Here is a 24,566-nt window from a genome sequence, read left to right as displayed (position 1 = left end):
CATTGGTCATCGTCATTTATGGGCTCAATAACAGGAGGACTATCATTCTGTATGCAACAGTATCACCTCTGGTAATCTTAACCGGTAACTTTCACAGCAGCCGTTAAGTGTTTGATGCATGAAATATAGCTGTGTCCTTTCTTCGATGTCCCTGTAACGTAAACTTTCAACAAGAAAACGTAAACCCGTATATCAGCCACGCTGACCAAACCTAACTCGACACAGAGGAATGAAACTATACGGTTCCAGAGAACTTTTCGAGTCTCAAACATCTCTTATTTATACGAGTATATGCAAACTAATTAAAGCACATATGTCTGCGTTACAGGCGGGGTCCCTCGTTTCATTTGATGCTGAAGCGCTACTCGAATACAGTTGGAGAGCCTGTGCAATGCTGTTCGAGCTAAGGGGAATACTAATTGGGATGGGGCGTGAATGGGAGTTTGGACCGAGTAGGCAGGCGTGCTAAAGTAGTCCGTGCAGTTGTGGAAAGCCACTGTGCCAGGGCGCCACAACGGTTAGCGCATCTGCCTTGTGAGTAGAAGGGTTCGAATCGCGACCTTGGTACAAGTTTCCGTACCTTCATCCTGCATATATACATCTATACACAGGGTTGTCGAGAGGTCGGCAGATCACCAATATCTAGCCACTACGACTGAGGAACTCTTGCGTGGGAGTGGAGCAGGATGGACTGGTGTTCCTGTATCCATCATTCAGACTCAGTTTGAGTCGACGCCGGCCGAGATGCTGCTGCCAGAGGCGCTTGCTCTGCGTAATAAACTCAGCAACCTATGTACCCTCAAATAACCTTTATCTTTAATCGTGTATTCCAATTGTGCTCACACAATAAGCAAAATTTCACTATTTGCTATTCTTCCTGGTATATCAGTTTTTACTAACAGCAGTAAATGTCAGTTGTTCCACACTCGACCTAAACCACTTGACCAGTTTTCAACCAAACGTTGTAAAAATGTCTTGAAAGAATCACTGTAGGGTAAGAGCCACCCACATATTAAAGATGCGGAGTGGGGGGTGGAAAAGAGAGTGTAGACCACGACGGGCGACTGTCCAGACTTTATTCATCCAGTTTTTGACAATAAGAGCATTTAGTGACTTGCGACAAGGTTTACACTTAATATGAAACCTTTACGAAAGCATTTATTCCTGACTGCTCCCACAAAATGATGAAATGAAAAAAAATTATCGAGTAAAGCTACCGCATCAAGCATGACGTTTTAATTTATTACTTCTTCACTGATAACTGTATTCGCGAAGCACCTTGCGGACAGTATTGATATGTACCACAGAATGTTCCTGCAAAATTATATCATTGTGCGACGCATAGTTCAGGAGATGTGACATCATAAATACTGAGACACATAAAAAATTACAGCAACATGCGTGATCTTAAAATTTATTACTTCTTTTCTACTACTTCTATTCGCAACACATTTCGCAGACAGTATCGACATATGCCGCTCAATGAATATACAAAGTTATGTCATTGTACAACATTTAGTTCAGAAGATATGATGTCATAAATATTGAGCTGCGTGAAAACGAAACTGCAGGGCGAAATCCGCTAGAAATACAGGTGAAATATGTGTAGAAATATGTGTGAAATGTGTTACATATATGTTAAATATACGTGACAAATGCGTATACGGGCAAAGGCGCGATTAAAAAGTTCCTCCTGTACCTCCGCATAGATTTGAACCAACCTAGGCACTATCTGGAAAGAGAAATAACGTGGGAGAACCATCGACGTCCTATACGAGTGGGGGTGATAACGTAGCGAGAGAAGGAAGGGGGAGGAGGAGGAAGAGGAGGAGGGGGAAGAGGAGGAGGAGATGAATAGAGAGGGAGGCGGAGGAGACCGACAGACAGAGGAGGAAGGAGAAGGACTAATAGAATTGGAATAAGTAGGAAGAGGAGGAGGAGGAGGAGGAAGAGGAGGAGGGGGAAGAGGAGGAGGAGATGGATAGAGAGGGAGGCCGAGGAGACCGACAGACAGAGGAGGAAGGAGAAGGACTAATAGAATTGGAATAAATACATACCCGAGCAGCACCGAGTACTCGGCTAGTAACCTACAATCTGGAATAAGCTGAAATAAGATTATAGGTCTATAGCAAATCTGACTTGTGGATTCGACAGGGTTGTTTACGTTGTAAGTCTATGTTTCACTGCCGTAGCTCAGAACTGCTAATACACACTGACTCTCACACTTCCTTTCCAGATAATATTTAGTTTACCGAAAACACTCTAGGCCATATGCACTCCGTTTTCTATTTCTAACATTCAGTCATTATCATAAACGACCATAAATGCAAAAGGTTCTGATATAGTTGTATGAGTTAACTGATAACTTGTACAGTTTTATTTGCGTTAATATCAAACTGTTTTAGTTTGATTGTAGTTGATTTTCAAGCCAACGTTCTAATGTCCTATTTTTAGTTCTAGTTCAATTTATCCACACCAATTATAAACACTGCAGTATAATCAACAAAAAGGAAGTTGAGTTTAAAGTTACTCACGCTTGACACCCATTTGGACAATTTGCGTATTTCAGAACACGGCCTTTAGATTATCTCTTCACAGGATCAAAACCAGAAATCAAATCTAAATATAGTGACATCAAACGGTGTTTTCTTTCGTTACAGTCGCAGTGCTCACGCTTTTCCCAACACTGCGTGGCACCATTTATGAAAAACGAAGATTATTCAGATGTGTTCCATTAACTCGTTTCTCATGATAAGAGATATGAAGACTTCCTCTCGCCTTGTCGAGAACGGTATTGTTAAGATGGATTCGCTTTGTCCGGCTCTGATCGATTTGATACCCATACGGCTTAGAGCCACTATTCTTGCCAGAGTTTGTAGCTTTCCGACCTAAATTTTCGCACCCAAATCACATATAAATTTATTTATGCATTATTCGTTCTAAGCCGTATAAGCGCAAGAAGTAAAATTTCGTTATTTGCTTTCTCTCCTAGTTTTGTAGTGTTAATGACCAGCACTGTACAAATGCGGTAAATGTTCAAGATAAAAGCAGCCCCGCCGTGCAAACAACACGCTGTTATTTTACTGTTGCCCGCTCGCCAGTATTCTGGTCACGTCAAGGGCGTGGTTCGCTATCACAGCATCTGTCATTGCTTTTTGCTTTAACGCACTGTGAGTGTATCTTCGTCGTTCCCTGAGTTATTCAATGATATATCACGTGTTGTGTCAGTTGAGGCCTGCATCCGCACTGGTCTATTGAAGGACACTCGTGGAACGTTTCGTGAATAATTCACGAACTCCACTATTCGTTGTCTGCTTGTGATTTTTATCTGTGGGCATATTTAAAAGGAGAAGTGTACGAAAATAATTTTAAATCGTCAGTTCAACAGAGGGAAAACAGATGCTGGGATATCTAAACAATCGATGTTTTACTTATGCGTCAAGTGAGTTTGAATGTAATTCCACGAGCACAAAAAAGTCATAGCTGTGCAGGATTCCCGTTGAAACGTTTGTTGTAATTTTGAAATGTAAATTCTAATTTCATGTAAAATGATGTTTCCTATGACTGATTGTCCTTGTTATTGACGAGAGCTGTCTGTTGTCTTGGACATACGGATATAATGTGGACACTGGAAAATGGATGTATGTGTGTGCACCACTCTTGATTTGCAACGTGATGTCTTAGCGTAGGGCGACGTCTCTACCTTATGCCTCGTAAACCCTTCTAAAATCATAATTTTTTTAATATTTATGTGCAATTTTTAGCATTAGTTTTACCAGATAGCAAATGGTTTTGTATCTAAACAATGGTTTTGGAATTTGCGGTTTTACAATCATATTTGACTTACCTCGTGCTACATCTACATTTATACTCCGCAAGCCACCCAACGGTGCGTGGCGGAGGGCACTTTACGTGCCACTGTCATTACCTCCCTTTCCTGTTCCAGTCGCGTATGGTTCGCGGGAAGAACGACTGTCTGAAAGCCTCCGTGCGCGCTCGAATATCTCTAATTTTACATTCGTGATCTCCTCGGGAGGTATAAGTAGGGGGAAGCAATATATTCGATACCTCATGCAGAAACGCACCCTCTCGAAACCTGGCGAGCAAGCTACAGCGCGATGCAGAGCGCCTCTCTTGCAGAGTCTGCCACTTGAGTTTATTAAACATCTCCGTAACGCTATCACGGTTACCAAATAACCCTGTGACGAAACGCGCCGCTCTTCTTTGGATCTTCTCTATCTCCTCCGTCAAACCGATCTGGTACGGATCCCACACTGATGAACAATACTCAAGTATAGGTCGAACGAGTGTTTTGTAAGCCACCTCCTTTCTTGATGGACTACATTTTCTAAGCACTCTCCCAATGAATCTCAGCCTGGTACCCGCCTTACCAACAATTAATTTTATATGATCATTCCACTTCAAATCGTTCCGCACGCATACTCCCAGATATTTTACAGAAGTAACTGCTACCAGTGTTTGTTCCGCTATCATATAATCATACAATAAAGGATCCTTCTTTCTATGTATTCGCAATACATTACATTTGTCTATGTTAAGGGTCAGTTGCAACTCCCTGCACCAAGTGCCTATCCGCTGCAGATCTTCCTGCACTTCGCTACAATTTTCTAATGCTGCAACTTCTCTGTATACTACAGCATCATCCGCGAAAAGCCGCATGGACCTTCCGACACTATCTACTAGGTCATTTATATATATTGTGAAAAGCAATGGTCCCATAACACTCCCCTGTGGCACGCCAGAGGTTACTTTAACGTCTGTAGACGTCTCTCCATTGATAACAACATGCTGTGTTCTGTTTGCTAAAGACTCTTCAATCCAGCCTCACAGCTGATCTGATATTCCGTAGGCTCTGACTTTGTTTATCAGGCGACAGTGCGGAACTGTATCGAACGCCTTCCGGAAGTCAAGAAAAATAGCATCTACCTGGGAGCCTGTATCTAATATTTTCTGGGTCTCATGAACAAATAAAGCGAGTTGGGTCTCACACGATCGCTGTTTCCGGAATCCATGTTGATTCCTACATAGTAGATTCTGGGTTTCCAAAAACGACATGATACTCGAGCAAAAAAACATGTTCTAAAATTCTACAACAGATCGACGTCAGAGATATAGGTCTATAGTTTTGCGCATCTGCTCGACGACCCTTCTTGAAGACTGGGACTATCTGTGCTCTTTTCCAATCATTTGGAACCCTCCGTTCCTCTAGAGATTTGCGGTACACGGCTGTTAGAGGGGGGGCAAGTTCTTTCGCGTACTCTGTGTAGAATCGAATTGGTATCCCATCAGGTCCAGTGGACTTTCCTCTATTGAGTGATTCCAGTTGCTTTTCTATTCCTTGGACACTTATTTCGATGTCAGCCATTTTTTCGTTTGTGCGAGGATTTAGAGAAGGAACTGCAGTGCGGTCTTCCTCTGTGAAACAGCTTTGGAAAAAGGTGTTTAGTATTTCAGCTCATGACACATACAACAACTTACAGTTTACGAATTTCTGAAAATATTAACCTAGTACGGAAAATCACAAATCGATTCTACAAATCACGACGAAACTGTCGCAGTTTAAACGTACGTGACGGAACAAGTACTATTTTTCCAAAGCCGTCAAATCTATAGTTTAATAAACCCGAATTTCGTATTAAAGATACCTGTTCCTAAAAACATTCACATGTAATTATGCAAATAAATTGATAATTCTGCTGTCTCCGTACAAAACCCGTAACTGTATTACAGGGATTATTAGTTCCATAATGTTAGCGACTTTAACTGAAATATCCGTGATAAAAATAAAGTATGCGTTTTGAATATCATTTCGTCGAGACTTGAATTGACAATTAAATACCTTTCTGAACCAATTTTTAATTATCTGATTAGTTTTCCTGCTGAACTCTTTGTTCAACAGATCATATTATAAAAAACATTGTTGTATAGTAATAGAACAACAGTGTATTTGATTACTTTTTTATAATTAACTGATTGTTTGGGACAATAACATCAGAAACTACTATTACAAATGTTCAGATGTATGTGAATTCATAATGGACCAAACTGATGATGTCATCGGTCCCTAGACTTCACACTACTTAAAGTAACTTATGCTAAGAACAACACACATGCCCGAGGGAGCACTCGAACCTCCGGCGGGAGGGGCCGCGCAATCCGTGACGTGGCGTCAAAGACCACGCGGCCACTCCACGCGGCAAATGTAACAACTTTGAACCTAGAAATACAGATTCCAGCTAATTTGTATCAGTCAACACTTTGATGGAACAATGTTTATCGCGTCTATTGCAGTGCTAAAATGTCATGCGGTCCAAGTCACCTATCCAACCGTGGTACGTGCGAGTAACATATGGATTACAAAGAACGTAGCCAGCGAAGTTTGTAGCAAGTTGCTCAAATACATAAAAAAGTATTTTCCTCTTTCAGAAAAAAATCTTCACCTATAAAGAATATTTCTCATAAAACACCAGTGTGACCCACCCTATAATATTTCTCAAGTGTGTGGAACGTGTACCAAACAGTATCGCAGTCGATATTGAACTATTCAAAGAACAGTACTACTAATGATCTCAAGTTTGACTTATGGGAGAGCATCGCGGCGGTGCTGAAAATTCTTTAAATAGCAGGCACTTGACACAACCTATCATATGAAAATCAGAAAGTTTCAAGAACCAGCCTCAAATAAGGACTCGAGGAGTGTACTAACTACTCGTATATATCGCGACGTAGGGATCTCGTACGCAATATTAGACTAATTACAGCACGCATAGATGCGTTTAAGTAATCATTGTTCCTGCACTCCATACGTGATTGGTAGGGGCAGAATCCCTGATAACACTGTGCAACAAACTTTCATTGGATATTTGTAAATTACTTTTATTTAGCGTTTTTACATTTATTTAAATATAATACGATGAAAAATAACCAATAATAGAAATATGTATTTCCAGCTAGTACGTGACCTGTTTTATATCATCATTAGAGATATTTATTTAAGTAGCAATATACCCTAGAGGTTTTAAATAAGTGAGAATATTGTTCATAATTGTGAATCCATGGAATGAAAAATCAACTGAACAATGTGACACTCTTGCAGTGACAAAGTTCAGTAAACAACAATTCTTAAAGTTAGAAAGAGTAAGCCAAATAAAAACTGAAGAATTTCCAACGAACCACTTTGTAGTTCCGTATGAAAACTAGCAAACATACACAAATAATTCTTTAATTTATAATGCATAACGAAAATAACTGTAGGTACCGTTAGAGTTCATAGCATTCAGTACTATAGATGCCTTTACCATAGTTAATGTTCTCACATAACATTTTGAAGAGTTTCTAATCAAACTGAAAGTCGGCTACACTACGCGGTTTTGCTTGAATTATTTCTTGTAAGCTACATCTCGAGCATCGGCAGCAGTACCCCAGCAGTAGCTTGCCAAAACATCAGGAGACCACTTCCCTGAATACCTCTTCTTCATGGTTGCAATATCCTGATGAAATTCCTCGATATATTCGTCAGAAACTGCACCAGATGGGCATGAAGGATGCTTATTTCAGAGACATGGTGCACTCAGACTTTTCATAACATGACAACAATTCACCTGCATACTCCTTATAATTTTTTTCTCTCTTATTTCCTAAGAAACTTAAACAAACAGTAACAAACATTTTCAAAATTTATTCAAGTCTCCTCCTTATCACCATTTAACATTTCACCGAATTTCTTGTGTTTCAAAATCTCTGACTTCTGTTGGTGAACGATGACATCTACTTTTATTTTTGGTTCACCCAATCGTGGGAATTTTTCTCTTACTTGCTTTTAGGCCTTGCCATATTTATTTATTTTCTTAACAAAATGTTTCGTGAATTACATGAACATTTTCTAGAACGAACTGAAGCAACTACTACCTACAATAGCAACTGAGGTAAGGTACTGGAATGGTATGACTTCAGTGTTGAACAATATTTTTATCGTAGTGTTTTGTTTTTGTCGTTTTATACACACTGTGACAATACATTTCCTCTATTTTGCTTTATGAACTAAAACCACAGCTATATTTAATTTTTCTTTGTGATATTCGTTTTCAGTACGGTAGAAGACAAGAATTAGCTTGCTTTATACATTTTATATTTTCACTATTACTTGCTGTAATTGTTACAATCGGAAGTACCCTCAGTCTTGCACTTCACAGTTATTTTTAGAGTATACAGCGTGTAAACGGTAACTGTTTACAACATTCTACTGTTGTATAGGTGAAATAGAGACGAAAAATTCATGTAAGACACTCGGGGTCTATCAAGTTGGGAAACATTGTGAAACTGGCCTACAAATGGTATTTAAGCTTTGGTGCTTGCGTCCGGCCCGAGATTTGGATTAAAACTATCCTTGAATATTGAAAACGTAAAATTGACATCTCTGTACATTTTACCTCAAAGTGTTTTGAATTGGAATAAAATCGTTTCTTTGGTCTGGCCTTCGTATTACGAAACTACTACTCTTGTGAGGGTTAAGTTTAGCTCGAACTGCAAACTTAATTAGTTTTTACACAGAGCTTACAAAAGTCACTTTCGTTTCAATATCCTCACGGAAAAGTTTAAGTTAATAATGTTAAAGAAATAGCCGACTGGTTTAAAGAATGGGAGAGGCTATTGGAAATCTCACGCTGCGCGCGTGCCCTGTAACTTAGGTAGTTTTAGTAGGCGAATTTGAGGCTGTTATCAGGCGTGATTGACCGCAAGTCTCCTACATCAAACCGGTCGTCTCTACTTCCTAAACACCAACGTGGTACTTTGCAAACATCATTGATGGTTACAGTTTCTTTGTTTATACGAACTCTGTATCTTCACAATAAAATGTTCTTCAGATATGCATGCATCTCTGAAGGCGCAGACACTATCATTGACGATTACAGTTGTGTTAAAAATTACCGAATAGATTCGCAATCTCGACTGTGCGTTGATGTAAGCTGTTTGTGACACATGAAAGTTTTTGCCGGGTCGAGACTCGATGCTGGATTTCCCACTTATGGCGAGCGGTCAACTTAACCATGCCTTCAGGACCGACCCAAAATTCCATACGTCACGTTGTCCCAATTCTTATGGTCGCACAGTTCATGATTCCCGCCCAGGGAGACAAACATATCGTCATTTTAGCCCATCGAGGCATGGTTACATAATTGCTAGTAATAATGTCTGTGCTTATAAAGTGTGTGAATCTTCGCAGTGCAATGTTCTTCAGACTGCGTGACACATGTAAGTCTCTGTATATCCATCTTTTTAGAGATGGCTGCGGGACTCGGCTGCTCGATAGAGGATGTCAAATTAAACTCCTTTCAGGCGTCTAGTTTCCAATCTTATTTGATTTGGCAACCAGTTTCAGTGTTTTACTACGCCATCTTCAGGCCCCTGAACGGCGTGTCGGAAGAATCTACCTCGCTAGTGATCAAAACAGGAGCCAGCAACACCGGTATTAGTAGATTGTTGCTCTAGTGATCACTTCAACACGGCTGAAGATTTTTGCTGTAGTGATCACTGTAGCAAAAATCTACAAATAGCAGTATTTCTGGGTCCTGTTTTGGTCACTACCGAGGCAGATTCTTCCGACACGCCGATGAGGGGCTTGAAGACAGCGTAGTAAAACGCTGAAACTGGCTGCCAAATCAAATAAGATTGGAAACTAGACGGCTGAAAGGTGTAAGTTTGGATCGTTCCTGGAGGCGTGCTTGGATAGCCCAAGTGGTCGGCGACCGCTCACGATAAGTGGGAAATCCGGGTTCGATTCCCGGTCCGGGACAAATTTTCATATGCTGCAAACGGGGCCCACGGGAAATACGGGGCCAGGGGAAGTACGGGTCCCACAACTAAGTTCTGACTTGACACTAGTTGCCGGGCCCGACATACATCACGAGCCCTCGACTACCTCTGGAACCAGGTGGGAAGTCAGTATGTCATTGAAAAGGTACCCACTGTAATCCTTAACTTTGCAATACCTTATCGAGACGGTGAGTCTATCTAAACGCGCAGCTACGAAGTATTAAAGTGGTCTCAAGGAGTAACTCGCTCCACCATGTAGACGGCCGCTGCAACTTGTAAGATCTAAAGGGTGGTCCATTGATGGTTACCGAGTCAAATATCTCACGAAATAAGCATCAAACGAAAGAAAAACTGCAAAGAACGAAACTCGTCTAGCTTGAAGGGGGAAACCAGATGGCGATATGGTTGGCCCGCTAGATGGCGCTGCATTAGGTCAAACGTATATCGACTGCGGTTTTTTTTAATAGGAACCCCCATTTTTTATTACATATTCGTGTAGTACGTAAAGAAATATGAATGTTTTAGTTGGACCACTTTTTTCGCTTTGTGATAGATGGTGCTGTAATAGTCACGAACATATACGTACGTGGTATCACGTAACATTCAGCCAGTGCGGACAGCATTTGCGTCGTGATACATTAACCGTGTTAAAATCGACCGTTTACCAATTGCAGGCATGTGCTATGTATGCTGCTCGGTATCCTGGACCACATCATCCGAGTGTCCGGACCGTTCGCCGGATAGTTACGTTATTTAAGGAAACAGGAAGTGTTCAGTCACATGTGAAACGTCAGCCACGACCTGCAACAAATGATGATGCCCAAGTAGTTGTTTAAGCTGCTGTTGCGGCTAATCCGCACATCAGTAGCGGACAAATTGGGCGAGAATCGGGAATCTCAAAAACGTCGGTGTTGAGAATGCTACATCAACATCGATTGCACCCGTACGATATTTCTATGCGCCAGGAATTGCATGGCGACGACTTTGAATGTCGTGTACAGTTCTGCCACTGTGCACAAGGGAAATTACAGGACGATTACAGATTTTTTGCACACGTTCTATTTAGCGACGAAGCGTCATTCACCAGCAGCGGTAACGTAAACCGGTATAATATGCACTATTGAGCAACGGAAAATCCACGATGGCTGGGACAAGTAGAATATCAGTGACCTTGGCGGGTTTATGTATGGTGCGGCATTATGGGAGGAAGGATATTCGGCCCCCATTTTATCGATGGCAATCTAAATGGTGCAATGTATGCTGATTTCCTACGTAATGTTCTACCTATGTTACTACAAGATGTTTAACTGCATGACAGAATGGCGATGTACTTCCAACATGATGGATGTCCGGCACATAGCTCCGTGCGGTTGAAGCGGTATTGAATAGCATATTTCATGACAGGTGGATTGGTCGTCGAAGCACCATACCATGGCCCGCACGTTCACCGGATCTGAAGTCCCCGGATTTCTTTCAGTGGGGAAAGCTGAAGGATATTTGCTATCGTGATGCACCGACAACGGCTGACAGCATGCGTCAGCGCATTGTCAATGCATGTACTAACATTACGGAAGGCGAACTACTCGCTGATGAGAGGAATGTCGTTACACGTATTGCCAAATGCAATGAGGCTGACGGACATCATTTCGAGCATTTATTGCATTAATGTGGTATTTACAGACACTCACGGTGTTCTCAGAAATGACAAGTTCACAAAGGTACATGTATCACATTGGAACAACCGAAATAAAATGTTCAAACGTTCCTACGTTCTGTATTTTAATTTAAATAACCTACCTCTTGCCAACTGTTCGCCTAAAATTGTGACCCATATGTTTGTGACTATTACAGAGCCATCTATCGCAAAGCGAAAAAAGAGGTCCAACTAAAGCATTCATATTTCTTTACGTACTACACGAATATGTTATAAAAATGGGGGTTCCTATTTTAAAAACCGCAGTTGATATCCGTTTGATTTATGGCAGCGCCATCTAGCGGGCCAACCATAGCGCCGTCTGGTATTCCCCTTCAAGCTAGATGAGTTTCGTTCTTTGTAGGTTTTTCGTTTGACGCTTGTTTCGTGAGATATTTGGCCCGGTCACGATCAATGGACCACCCTGTATAATGTCATTTGCTGTGACATACGCCACAGAGCCCATATATGTCCTTGGACCCGGTCGCAAACAGCTGACGTCAATGCATAGAAGCAGAATGCGGACGTATTTAGTGCGTAAACAGTTACCGTTTGCATGCTGTAGATGTAAAAGTTGATTTTTCTAGATCTTACCAAACGAATATGCAATTATTTTATTTTGGTAGGATGGGAGAATGCTACAAGACTTGTGTGTGTTCTGCAGGACCCCACAGTATGCCATACGTGCCAGGTGTGCGGCGGCTTCCGGCTGCTGCCCTGCTCCGTCTGCAACGGCTCCAAGAAGTCGATGCACCGCAACCACTTCACCTCCGAGTTCGTCGCGCTGAAGTGCATGCACTGTGACGAGGTGGGCCTGGTGCGCTGCTACGCCTGCTCGTAAGCAGCGGCCCAACAAGATCACAGGCGTTCACGAGCGAGGGACTGGAACGCATCGACCACCTGACACGTGGGTGCATTCTACACGTGCTGCCCGATATCGACCAGCTGCGCGACGGGACACACTTTACGGAGTCATCCCTAAAGGCCATCGCTCCCAACACCTACTGCTTGTTGCTGTGCGGAATTATCTCTGTTCTGGATCTGGAACCGTTGTTTCGGTCCCTCAAAGGCGGAGGTGTGCGACGTACACGACTGGTTGTAATACCTACCGCTCACTTCCAGATGACTGGGTAAATGCTCCACTGTGAATCCGTCTCACTTGCGAAGAGTTTCTGCCTCACGACTGAATTTTTCTACTGCTGAGTCCCATCAGAGAATAACCGAGAACTCATTTTGCTGCCCACAGCAAGCTGTGACTCACTGAATTCACTTGCTTCGGAAAAGTCCGCGATTTTCTAAGTAGTTGGGATACATATTGTCAGAATTCTCAACTACTGATCGATGTTCGCGACTTGTGTGGTATGGTCGCGTTAGTTTATGGAGAAAATTAAGCTCAATATAACGGATACTTCCTGTTTCTTACATTAATCCTGTTTTCATCATTGGGCAGTGCTACATCCTGCAGTATTTACATGCGAGAGAAGCTGCTTGGTGTACAAGGAAAATGTGAAACTGAAACATTTTCATTCCAGATTAATATATTGAATGTGTCGTAAATGCTGTCATTTCTATTTTTAAGCAAATTTTGTTGGATGTGGTTCTGCTGTCGGCCACTACGTATCAGTTGTACTTATAGACACTAAGATCGATATTTCGTTAAACAACAAGGGAGGTGAATATTCATCACGAAGAAGAATCAGATATGATCCTATAATTCAGTAGTTAAGACTTTAATAAGGGTTTTATGGGGATCTGAGAGTCATTTAGAGGTTGTTTTAGTATTTTAAGTTCCCGTAAAGACATTCCTACGTGGTTTTTGTTGCTGGAGATTGAATGAAGGACACCAGTCAAATACTTTTGTATTCTTTGATAACATAGGAGAAAACTATCAGGGGCCACTTGTAAGGACTGCGCCAAAAATTGCAAAAATTGTAGTTGTTATGTCACCTCTTTCATTTTTAGGCCTAATTAAGCTTCTCAACCGAGCATCGAATATGTATCACATGGAGAAAACTGATACAGAAGTACCTCGTGAGTACTTCGAAAGTTGCGAATTGTGTCAGATATCCTCTGAAGTACTGTATGAGATAAGAAGCTTACTGCAATGTCACCTTGAAGAATAACCCGGATAATAACTTGGCTGAATGATGATTTTCGCCGTCATCCAGTTCTCTAAATTCCGAAGTGCTTACTCAATACACTCCACCACTCTAGTATCACTTAATCTTTCCAATCTACTTGCCAAGTTTTTAATGGACGCTGTTTTAATAGCATTAATTTTATCAGGACTGAAGTCATGCGCCTGATGGTGAGATCTCATTTTCTATTTACGGGAAATGATTTCGGGATTTTCGAAGGTGATCAACACTTCTGCGTAACAGCTTTTCACTAAAATTTGTCATCACTGGAGTCGATGTGTTTTCCTATAGCAATTGTGCCTTCTGTTTTTGCAAAAGGTTGCACTCCACCAGAACCTCGTCGGATCACACACAATTCTTGTTCCCACTGCTTTTGGGTCTCTCCAGAACAGAAATCCTTTTAAGGCACTTTTGACGAAATAGAGATGTAAAGAAAAAATTAAATGAGTGAAGAATGATGACTGATGCATTACTATGATTGTTTGGATTACTTAATCTGTTACGGCTGTAGTGCTCAAAATTGTTTCACTTAGGTAACAAGGCCATATTCCATTTATGAAAATTTGAAATACACTCTAAGGGAATACAGTTCATTATGTATCATACTGTAACGAGGACATCAAAACTACCGAAATTTCGTAGTGAGAAGCTGTAAAGTTTTATTTAAACGAGCTACCGAAGGTAATGAAAATCATGAATGTATTTTACTAATACATTATACATGTAATTGGTGTGAACAGAGGCGACTATTTTGATTAGAAACGAGAATATTTGCTCAAGAACTGAACATTGTACAATTTGTGCAGAGACGAATGTAGACCTTAGTAGAAAAGGATATTCACATATGTACTTACATTGTAATTATGTAATAACGCTATGAATAATGGTGCTCTAAATTATAATTTAGTTTAGAATTTAGGCATAACGCACTGGCGCTAGCGAGTGAAGGTGCTTATTTCTACGCAGCAGCGAAGCATGTAACTCGTGGTGTTATTTTGTTGTGTTATTTTTCTTTTCCTTCTGATATAGATAAGCAGTTTATTTTCTTTGTTGAACTGCAAAACTTCATCCTAATATATAAGCAAGATTTACGACAGTGTTTCCAGACTCTATGAGTCTGATTAAGAAAGCATCCTGTTAGCTCGAAACGAGGTTAAGCCCAACAGAACTGATATGAATAGCAATTGATATGCACAGATGTGTTTCACCAGAAACTTTATTTTACTAAACCAAGAGCCTCGGACTATTTTGTACCTCCATCATCAAGTAGAATCAATCAATGTAGATTTGCACGAGTACGATTTGTGGATGAACTATCTGGATTAGGAAACGAGGACTATCTGGTTACAATATGTGTCAATCGCAAATTAAGCAGTGTTGCGAGAATCCCAAGAGCACAGTTGGACAGCTTTTGGTTGTCAGTGGCTGCTTCCCAAAATCGAACACTCTGTTCAATATTACCTATAAACATTTGTGTCTTTCCATCAATATCACCTCTTCTCTTTCTACCTCTCACTCTATCTCTGTATTCGTTATGACACATGTAAACTCATAGCGAAAGAGTTGCCTACTGAAAGTGATAACCCACATATTTTGTAAATATGATGTCAGAGATACATTATGATTTGGGAATATTTCCCTTCCAGCTGGAGAAACTTAATGTCTGTGTAGTTCTTGCCACACGTGCCACAGGTGGCAGGAAAGTTCAGAAGTATGGAGTTCGGGTACTTGGTGATAATAGATAGATTCCATCATAATTAACAGCAACAACGGACTCGGCTGAAAATATATCATAATAGAAGCAAAAACCTTCCAGTAAACACATGTCTGCAAACTAGATGTCTGTTTAGATCGTTGTTGAAATTTGGTATACAGCCACCGCAGACTTCAGTATGAAATATAGTCTAGTTAGTAGAAATACAAGGTGACACAGCTGTCCCTATCTATGGCTTTTATGCAACTCGCATCACCTTGGAAAACTACGCACGAGATTTTCATATTCTCTCGCTCACTGCGTGTGAACTATTAGTCCTAAAAAAGATGAAAAGCACATTTTTCTAAGAAATTTAATGTAGTTAAGAAATTTCATGTGGTTAAATTTTGTACTGTGATGACTTTTGGGTGGAAGCCACGATTTTCGAATTATTCAACAAAAACGGGTGAAAGTCATCTTCAAACGCGTTTTTCCTGATTAAGTGAAAAACTGTGGCCTCCAGCTATAACGTATTCCAGTACAAAATTCAGCTACATTAAATTTCCTACAAAAAAGTTCCGTTCATTTTTCCTATAGGACTAGTAGTTTGCGACTAGCAGGTGAGAGAATGTAAGAATCTTGCGTGTGATTTTTGAAGAGGTTTTGGGCTGCATAAAACCTCTGAGTGCGGGCATCTACGTCACCTGTATGTTTGAAATGTAGAGTTTCCAATTAAGTCTTGATATAAGTGAGCTTGTATTTCACCCGTGGGATATTCTAACAAGACATACAATACTACTTCATCATGCTCGATGGTACAATGTACTGAGGACTACTTCTACCAATTGAAGCAGGTGTTCCAGGTATCGCGCTTGCGTTTGGAAGCAATACGATACAAGTTTCCGCAATGAGCTACAGTCGCCAGCAGATTATCTCGTACAGTGCACGATTGGCTGCTCCAGTTCTCCACTGTGCACTTAAATTGTCTGCTGACTGTAAAAAAAGAAAAAAAAAATCAGGTGATCACGGAGGCCAAAGTATAGTACAGGTACTGCTTGACCTCTACATCTTGGACAAGTTTGGAGTGTTAGAGTCATTGGCAGCAAAACTTTCTAGTGCATGCATGTACCATATTTCCTAACCATAGGCCACGGTTGTAATTTGAGCCAAATTTGGTGGTTACTTAATCGAAAATTTTACAATAAAAGCACATTTATACTACAAAGCACAGTATTTCATATTGAACTCATAGGCAGCTGGTGACCACTATTCGTAGTTACCTCATAAAGGCTCGCCTGCGGATCTAAGATTGCTGGAACGTTTTGCTTCTACTATCGTGTGGTTGCACATGTGACAGTTTTCACAATTAATTTGAATACCTTTTGTATACATGTTTTGTTTTTCTGCACTCTTACCCTCTCCCTCATTTTTTTTGTTCCCCTTTAAGAGCTTCCTGTATACTTAGCTTCGAGCGCCGTCAATGATACCAAACTATATCTATAGTTGCTCTGCAAGATATGGAAATGGTATGTCCCTTAAAACTACAAAAGACGCTCCTGGATGGAATGCCTTGTCTAATAAAGATTTCAGCTTCGGGATATGGCCCTCAGCAGAGCAGCAGACGATTGATGGCCCTACTCTTGCAGCTGATTGCTTAAGCTGGCTACGGTAACTCCAGCAGAGCCGCTTCTGCGCCTGCGCGTCAGAATACCAGCCGGCAGCTCACCGGTCCGGAGATTACGGAAATCTTGTTACTCAGGTGGAACGCATTACGCGGCTAAAAGGAAATTACGTGCGAATAAAGTGGCTGTTGTGAAACAAGAGACCCACGTCCCGAAACCGTATCAGCGGCGCTCCGACCAGCGAGTAACTGCCAACTGCTGTGTTTTCTGCTCTGTTTCTGCTCTTCTGTAATTTGTTTAATGACTAAAGCTGATGTATAATGAATTATGTAAATAAACAGATGTTTACTTTAGCATAGCATTTGCATTCTTTATACTTTTTCCTCGTCTTCGATACAGGCTTTGGCCGTCGTACCAGGTGAGTCTCCTCTATCAAGTTCAGCGAAGTCAATGAAATTACGGCGTCAAGCTTGATCTCCTGTATGTACTGAGCAGTTCTAAAAAAGGAAAGCACAGAATCAAGTGAGATTTGTAAATGAATCAGTTTTCAAAATCGAGTCACTAGACCACTAACGCATGCATAATATTATAAATCTTTAGGTTAAAAACTATTATAAATGGAGAAATGTAAGGTTCCCTTTATAGTTTGGCGTTCTCTACACGTAGGAAGTGGCTACTAGACTAGTACAGTCTGAATGGCGTGCACATGTGGACTTTTTAGTTAAAGAAATTCATCCACAGACCCGATAAGATGTGTTCTGCTTCCAGACAGAGTAGTATCCGTCACAGAATTTTGGAGGAATAAAATTTTAACATGGTATGAATTAACTACAGGAGCCTCTGTGGAAAGATCCAGGAACAAGTCACACTTATAAACGGAAACAATCCCCACATAGTACTAGGGACAGAAAGCTGGCTGAATCCAGACGTCAGTAGCAACGAAATTCTACATTCTGACTGGAATGTATATTGGGGAGATACGGTGAACGCTGGTGATGGATGCGTTTTTATAGCATAAAGGAATACGATAATATCTATTATTATTACGCATTCCGAGTGCGAAATAATTTGGGTGAAGCCAAGTATTAAAGGTGGATCAAACATTGTCGTCGTATGGTTTTACAGACCCCCTGCATAAGGAACAGTAGGGATATAACATTTGAAGGAAAACTTGGAGAATTTTTTCCCGTATTTTTCCCCGGTCGTTCTGTAGTGTTAAGTGGAGACCTCAACTTACCAGCTACAGACTGAGAGAATCAAGCGAACATGCGGGTAGCAGAGACAAGGAATCCTGTAAAATTCTTTTAAATGCCTTATCAAAAAGTTGAGTTGAACTGTTAATCAGAGAACCGTCTCTTGATGACAACGTGTTAGATCTGTTGGTGACAGACAGATGCGAACTTATAAAGTAGAACAAGGAATCAGTCATCTTAATGGTGTTACACTATAACTGAATAAGGCTGTGTATAGGAATACAAAGAAACATGCGAAGCTCCTTCTGTTTAGCAGGAGCGACAAGACACAGACTTCAGATTACCTGATAGGCCAGCACGAAAATTTCACCTCCAGCATTGACAATATTGAGTATCAATGGACAAAGTTCAGGGGCATTGTACAATACGCTTTAGACGTGTATGTGCCGAGAAACGTTGTGAGGGACGAAAGAGATCCGCTGTGGTTTGTTGGCCTTGATAGGAAGCTGCCACGAAAGCAAAGAGTGCTTCATGGTAAATTTAAATGTAGCCAATACGGCACAAACAACAAATATCGAACGAAGCCAAATTGCAGTAAGAAGAGCCATGCGTGAAGTGTTCAGCAATTCTAAAGTATTATTCTGTCTACGGACTTGACATAAAATGCTGAAAAGTTTTGTCTGATCTTAAATCAGTAAACGGGTCGAAGCAATTTTTCCAAATTTGTTTCATAGAGGACGATGGCACTGTAATGCGTCCTTAATATCGTCACAACGAAAAAATGTCTGATACCAAAATAAGTGACCGTGGGATAGAGAAGCTACTGAAATCGCTCAGCAGAGGGAAGGTCACTGGAAAGAACGGGATACGAGTACGATTCTACACAGAGTAAGAGTAAGAATTTTCCCCTTCCCTAGCAACAATGTACCGTAGGTCTTTGAAGGAGCAAAATGTTCCTGATGACTGGAAAAGAGCACGGGTCATGCTCGTTTTCAAGAAGGGTCGGCCAACAGACGTACAAAACTATAGACCCATTTCTATGACGTCGGGAAGTTGTAGAATTTTGGAACGTTTCATGCCTGTGCATTATGATATTTCTGGGGACTGAAATCTCCTCTGTAGGAATCGACTTGAGTTTCGAAAGCAACCATTGTTTGCAACAAAGCTGCTCTGTTCGTCTACGAGACCCAGAAGGCGGTAGATACGGGTGCCCAGGTACATCCAGTGTTTCTTGACCTCTATATTGCGTCCGATTCAGCTCTGCAGTGCCACCTAATGAGGAAATAAGAGCTTATGGAATATCAGACAAACTGTGTGACTGGACTGAAGAATTTCTGGCAAACAGAACACAGTATCTCATTCTCAATCGAGAGACGTCTTCAGACATAAAAGTGGCTTCGGGCGTAACCCAAGGGAATGTTATAGGTCCATTACTTTTCACAAATGACATAGTGAACAACATCGTAAGCTCCTTGAGGCTTTTCGTGGATGACGCTATCTTATACATTGAAGTCGCAACGCTACAAAACTGTAGTGGAATGGAGGAAGCCCTGCAGAGGACCGACACTTCGTCCAGGGTGTGGAAAGTGACCGTCGTCATAGACAAATGTGAGGTATTACGTATAGACAGACAGAAAGATCCGTTATTGCATGATTAAACGATTGCAGAGCAATGAGACGAAGCAGTTACTTCGATAAACTGTCTAGGAGTATGCTTAAGACAATTGAAACTGGAACGACCACGTAAATATAGCCCAAAGGAAGGCAGATGCCAGACATATTCACTGGAAGAATCGTCGGGAAATGTAGTGCATTAGCAAAGGGGTAGCTTACAAAACACTCGTTCGACTAATCACTGAATACTGCCCGTCAGTATGGGATCCTTACTTGATAGAATTGACAGAGGAAAAAGAGAAGAGCAGCAAGTTTCGTTGCAGGTTTATTTAATAAGCATAAAAGGATCACGCAGATGACCAGCAAACTCCAATGGTAGACGCCGTAAGAGAGGTGTTCTGCATTACGGTTTGAAATTCCGAGAGCGTACTTTCCTGGAAGAGTCAACAAATATTAAGCTTCCTCCTATGTATATGTTGCGAAAAGACCATGAATATAAAATTAGAGGGATTCGAGACTACCGGCAATCGTTCTTTCCATGAACTATTCGCGACTGTTCAAGGAAGAGGGTGGAGGTGGACAGCGAGGGCACTCGACAACAGTACACGAAGTACCCTCTGCCACACACCACAAAGTGGCCCGCAGAGTATAGATATATATGTGCGACGGACGAAGCAAGGAGGATATAAAAAGCAAACTACCTCTGGGAAAAAGGCCATTCCTGGTCAAGAGAAACGTTAGTCTTAATACGAGGGAGAAATTTCTGACGCTGTAAGCCTGGAGGACAGTATTGCATGGAAGTAAATCATGAACTGTGTAGCGGAACAGACGAAGAAAATAATCGAAGCACTTGAGGTATGGTGCTATAGAAGGATTGTGAAAATTAGGTGGGCTGACAAGATAAGAAGAGGTGCTCCGCAAAATCGGTGGGGACAGAAGTACGTTGCAAATCATTGACAAGAATACGTTTCACAGGTTGGCAACACTCACAACTTGAACGAAAACAAACGAACAGGCATAAGCACTGTGGCAGTGCACAATGAGAAACATTTTAGGAAAGTCAGCTGTAAACAGTGCAGCGCAGGAAATACTGCAGAATGCCAACTACCAAATACAGACGTGAAATGAAGCCTTTCGACACCAACCGCTGCTAGCAAGGAGGGAAAGTGCAGATTATGTACAGAAACACCATAAGTAGCTTGCAGACCATATTTATAAAGAAACGCTATTTTTAACTTCAAACAATCAAAAATGTACAAACGTATGTATCCGATTTACAGAATAACCACGGAAGATGCTTTATAAATAGAAGAAAAACGCGTCTGGGGTAATTCTTTTCAATTAGATTACGTCCAGCTCAAGACGGATATCCTATAGTAACAGAAATTGACAAGAAGAAGGGACAGGTTGAGAGGGCATGAGTTAAGATACCAGGAAATAAGCTCCATGGTAATAGAGGGACGGTAGAGGATGACACTATAGAAGGCGACAGAGACTGGAATATACCCAACAAATAATTGAGGACGTTTGGTGTGAGTGCTGCTTTTAGATCAAAAGGTTAGCACAGGAGAGTCATTTGTGGCGGGTCGCACGAAACCAGAGCAGTGATGGCCGGCCGGAGTGGCCGTGCGGTTCTGGGCGCTGCAGTCTGGAACCGAGCGACCGCTACGGTCGCAGGTTCGAATCCTGCCTCGGGCATGGATGTGTGTGATGTCCTTAGGTTAGTTAGGTTTAACTAGTTCTAAGTTCTAGGGGACTAATGACCTCAGAAGTCTATTTATAAACTGCGGAGATCGAGAAATTTACATCCGATACAATCGCAGAACCGTCCGAGCCTCTGCTTTAGACCTGCGACTCTGCTCCGAACCAGAGGTCACAATCGGTCCTGGGAACGACGCTTAGAAACGATAGCTCTGCCTCCAGCCTGCAAACAAGCTAGCAATATACACCAGATCAGCCAGCCAAGTGTACGAACAGACTATGCCCTCTGAAGTCAGGTGGCAGCCGTCATTCATGTCGACATGCACCACGATCTGCACCCGGAAGCACGCAGTGTGTCAATTGCTGCCGGCAGAACCTCCTCCACGTGTCGGACGAGACCGTGTGGTGGACATGGGCCCTCCCTTCCAGTCTGCTCGCTATTTTCCTGAACGGCTCCATCACCGGCTTAACATTGGAGCTTCCAGTGTCAAGTAATCGTGGCCGAGCGGTTCGAATCCTGCCTCGGACATGGATGTGTGCGATGTCTTTAGGTCAGTTAGGTTTAAATAGTTCTAAGTTCTAGGGGACTGATGACCTTAGAAGTTAAGTCCCATAGTGCTCAGAGCCATTTGAACCATTTTTTGTCAAGTAATCCCCAAAATGCAAGCCGTGAAATGCTTATCAGATGTACCTTCAGCAAAAGGCGACACCTCATTCCTGTTTTTAAAACACAATGTGACAGCCGCGTAGCCTGTATCTACTTTCCTCTTCCGCACATAGATTCGGGACACGGCCACTGTTCACCAATCATCGTCAGGTAAGTATCGATCCGCCAGGAGGAGCAAATTGGAGGACGCAGCGTCATCAAGAATCCCAGGTGACGCTACAGGCTCCACAGGTGTCATGGAATCCGTCTCAGATGGCCCAACGCTACCACAGTGCAGGGCAGCCGCCTGAAGCCAGTCGATCGTGGCCAGTACTGCTTCCAGGTGATTATGGCAGCGGCCTATTCCCCTGCATCCGTGGACAACAGGCGCAGTTCCTAATCACCTTCAGTCAGTAATTGTCTGAACCACAGATAATGCAACACTAATCCAAGAACCGAACTCACTCAACACAAGCAATAGAAAAACATGCAAACTCTTACAACAAAAATAAATATCACTGCTGAAAACAGCTGAATAGTCAGCTACTGGTCACTTCTACTCTGAAATAAGTGAGAATCTCAGGAAAAAAGACGATATATACTGAGACGTGGTATTTACTGGTACTGAGGAAAACGTGGAGGGGATGACCCACCAATGTAACTTTCTTTTCAAACAGACTGTTTATTTAACAATATATATAATCATAAATTTGTTTCCCTTACAAATTAACAAATTCGTGAAATGAATAAACTTTTACAAGAGAAGTCAAAACAAGAACAACATGACAAAAATTACAAGGATCCGGACCTGCAGCCCGCCGGTTATCGGGTGAAACAGCGGTGTTTACTACCACGGTGGACACAGTTTCTCCTATTAAATGCCCTTCTGCAACACATGAAAACATACACGTAACATTTATGACAAGAGTGTTTCAATTACTCAACAAATGACGTGATGATTTATTTTTATTTGGAAACTGCATCTCGAAAGGTTCGGGGTTGAGATGCGTACCTATGCTTAAAGGTTATACAAATTAGGAAACAATTATGACAATGATAAGGCTTACTTCAGAGCGAGTAGCCGATTCATTTCAATCAGAAAGAAGGAGCGACTGGATGCCAAGCCATCCATTTTGACAATCTTATTTTGACTAAAGCCCTAGTGACAGTTGGCTGTTAATATGTCAAAAGTTAAATTGCTTCTCAGTTATGAATGCCGGTCTGAAGGAACATTTTAAAACATTGCGTATGAGCACTTATTACAAGAGAACTCACTCGGCGGAACCACAAGATCCAGATAAAAATACACCAGTAATGACTTGATTTTTCAAAGACAGGTACGCACAGCTTAATACAACAGGTAGTTCAGATTAACTCAAATACAATTACAATCAATGTATTGAACCACCTAACATCTAATCTGACCACAAGACCCCTGTTTGTTTAACGGCAACCTGTCCCTTGGTACAATTGTTCCGACTGTATTCATTAAAACATTAATAATCGGGTATGAACCAGAAAGGAAGGTCAATATAATATCGGAACAAATTTTCAAACGACAACTTGTGTCTAGTACAATACTACGGTCTGTATTTACGACCAAAGAGCCAACCGAGTAAAACTCTGCAGGTCCTGTACAAACCAGGAAATAATAAAGAAAGGCAATATAGTAACGGGGCAATTTTTTAAACAATAACCAGTGTCTTAGTACAATACTATGGCTTATATTTACGACCAAAGAGCCGACCGAGTAAAACTTTGAGGGTCGGGTTCAAACCAGAAAATAATTGGGAGGTCGGGTAGACAATGATACCAATCACCACGAGTATTACAGAATGTTACTGCCTTTTATCATCAAGCAGCTCCATGGATCCATGGACCCACGGTGAGTCGCGGCGGTTACTGAGACAGCCAGGTAGAAGTGGACAGCCAGGCCACGAGCGGTCGTCGGACACAGATGTTGCCAACCAACCGACGGGATGTCGGCCTGCTGCTTGTAGTCGACGCTGACCCCGGTGAAGTACTCTGGTATCCTTCTTCCGCACAGGCCCCCCTTGCGTAGCTCGTGGTTTCGCCTGCTCGGACCTCGTGACTGCCTCTTGTTGCGACGCTACCCCCAATCCCCAAACTTGGTGTCTCCTTTCTAGTTTTCTTTTCTTTATTGTATTTTTCCTTTATACAAAGGTGGGCCGGCAGAGGCATACAGATGCCGCTCTGCGGCCAACAGAAAAAAACATATAGCAAACATGGAGACATAGAAGCAGAAACACATGAATGTTAAAAATGGAAGACACACACAAGAAGAGTGATAAAAGTGTTAGTCGGAAGGCACTGGTTTCAGAAACAAGGTATGCAGTGTGCACAAACGGAGGTAATCAGTTTTACATTCGAACAAAGAAGCACACCAACACTGACACACAGAAATGAAGAAG

General features: G+C 41.7%; 1 protein-coding gene across 2 annotated transcripts in view; it reads left to right on the top strand.

The window, feature by feature from the left end:
- Nucleotides 1-17,333, top strand: part of LOC124622633 (flocculation protein FLO11-like) — a 589,221-nt gene extending 571,888 nt beyond the window's left edge. For both annotated transcript variants that reach the window (XM_047148410.1, XM_047148409.1), the window contains one exon: nucleotides 12,192-17,333. In XM_047148410.1, the coding sequence (XP_047004366.1) occupies nucleotides 12,192-12,368 (177 nt within the window). In that variant the 3' untranslated portion in view covers nucleotides 12,369-17,333. The remainder of the gene's footprint in view (nucleotides 1-12,191) is intronic.
- The last annotated feature ends 7,233 nt before the right edge of the window (nucleotides 17,334-24,566 follow it).

The sequence above is a fragment of the Schistocerca americana genome, chromosome 7, assembly GCF_021461395.2.
Source record: "Schistocerca americana isolate TAMUIC-IGC-003095 chromosome 7, iqSchAmer2.1, whole genome shotgun sequence".
NCBI lineage: Eukaryota > Metazoa > Arthropoda > Insecta > Orthoptera > Acrididae > Schistocerca > Schistocerca americana.
The sequence above is the reverse complement of the archived record's forward strand: the minus strand, read 5'-3'. Positions and strand labels throughout refer to the sequence as shown.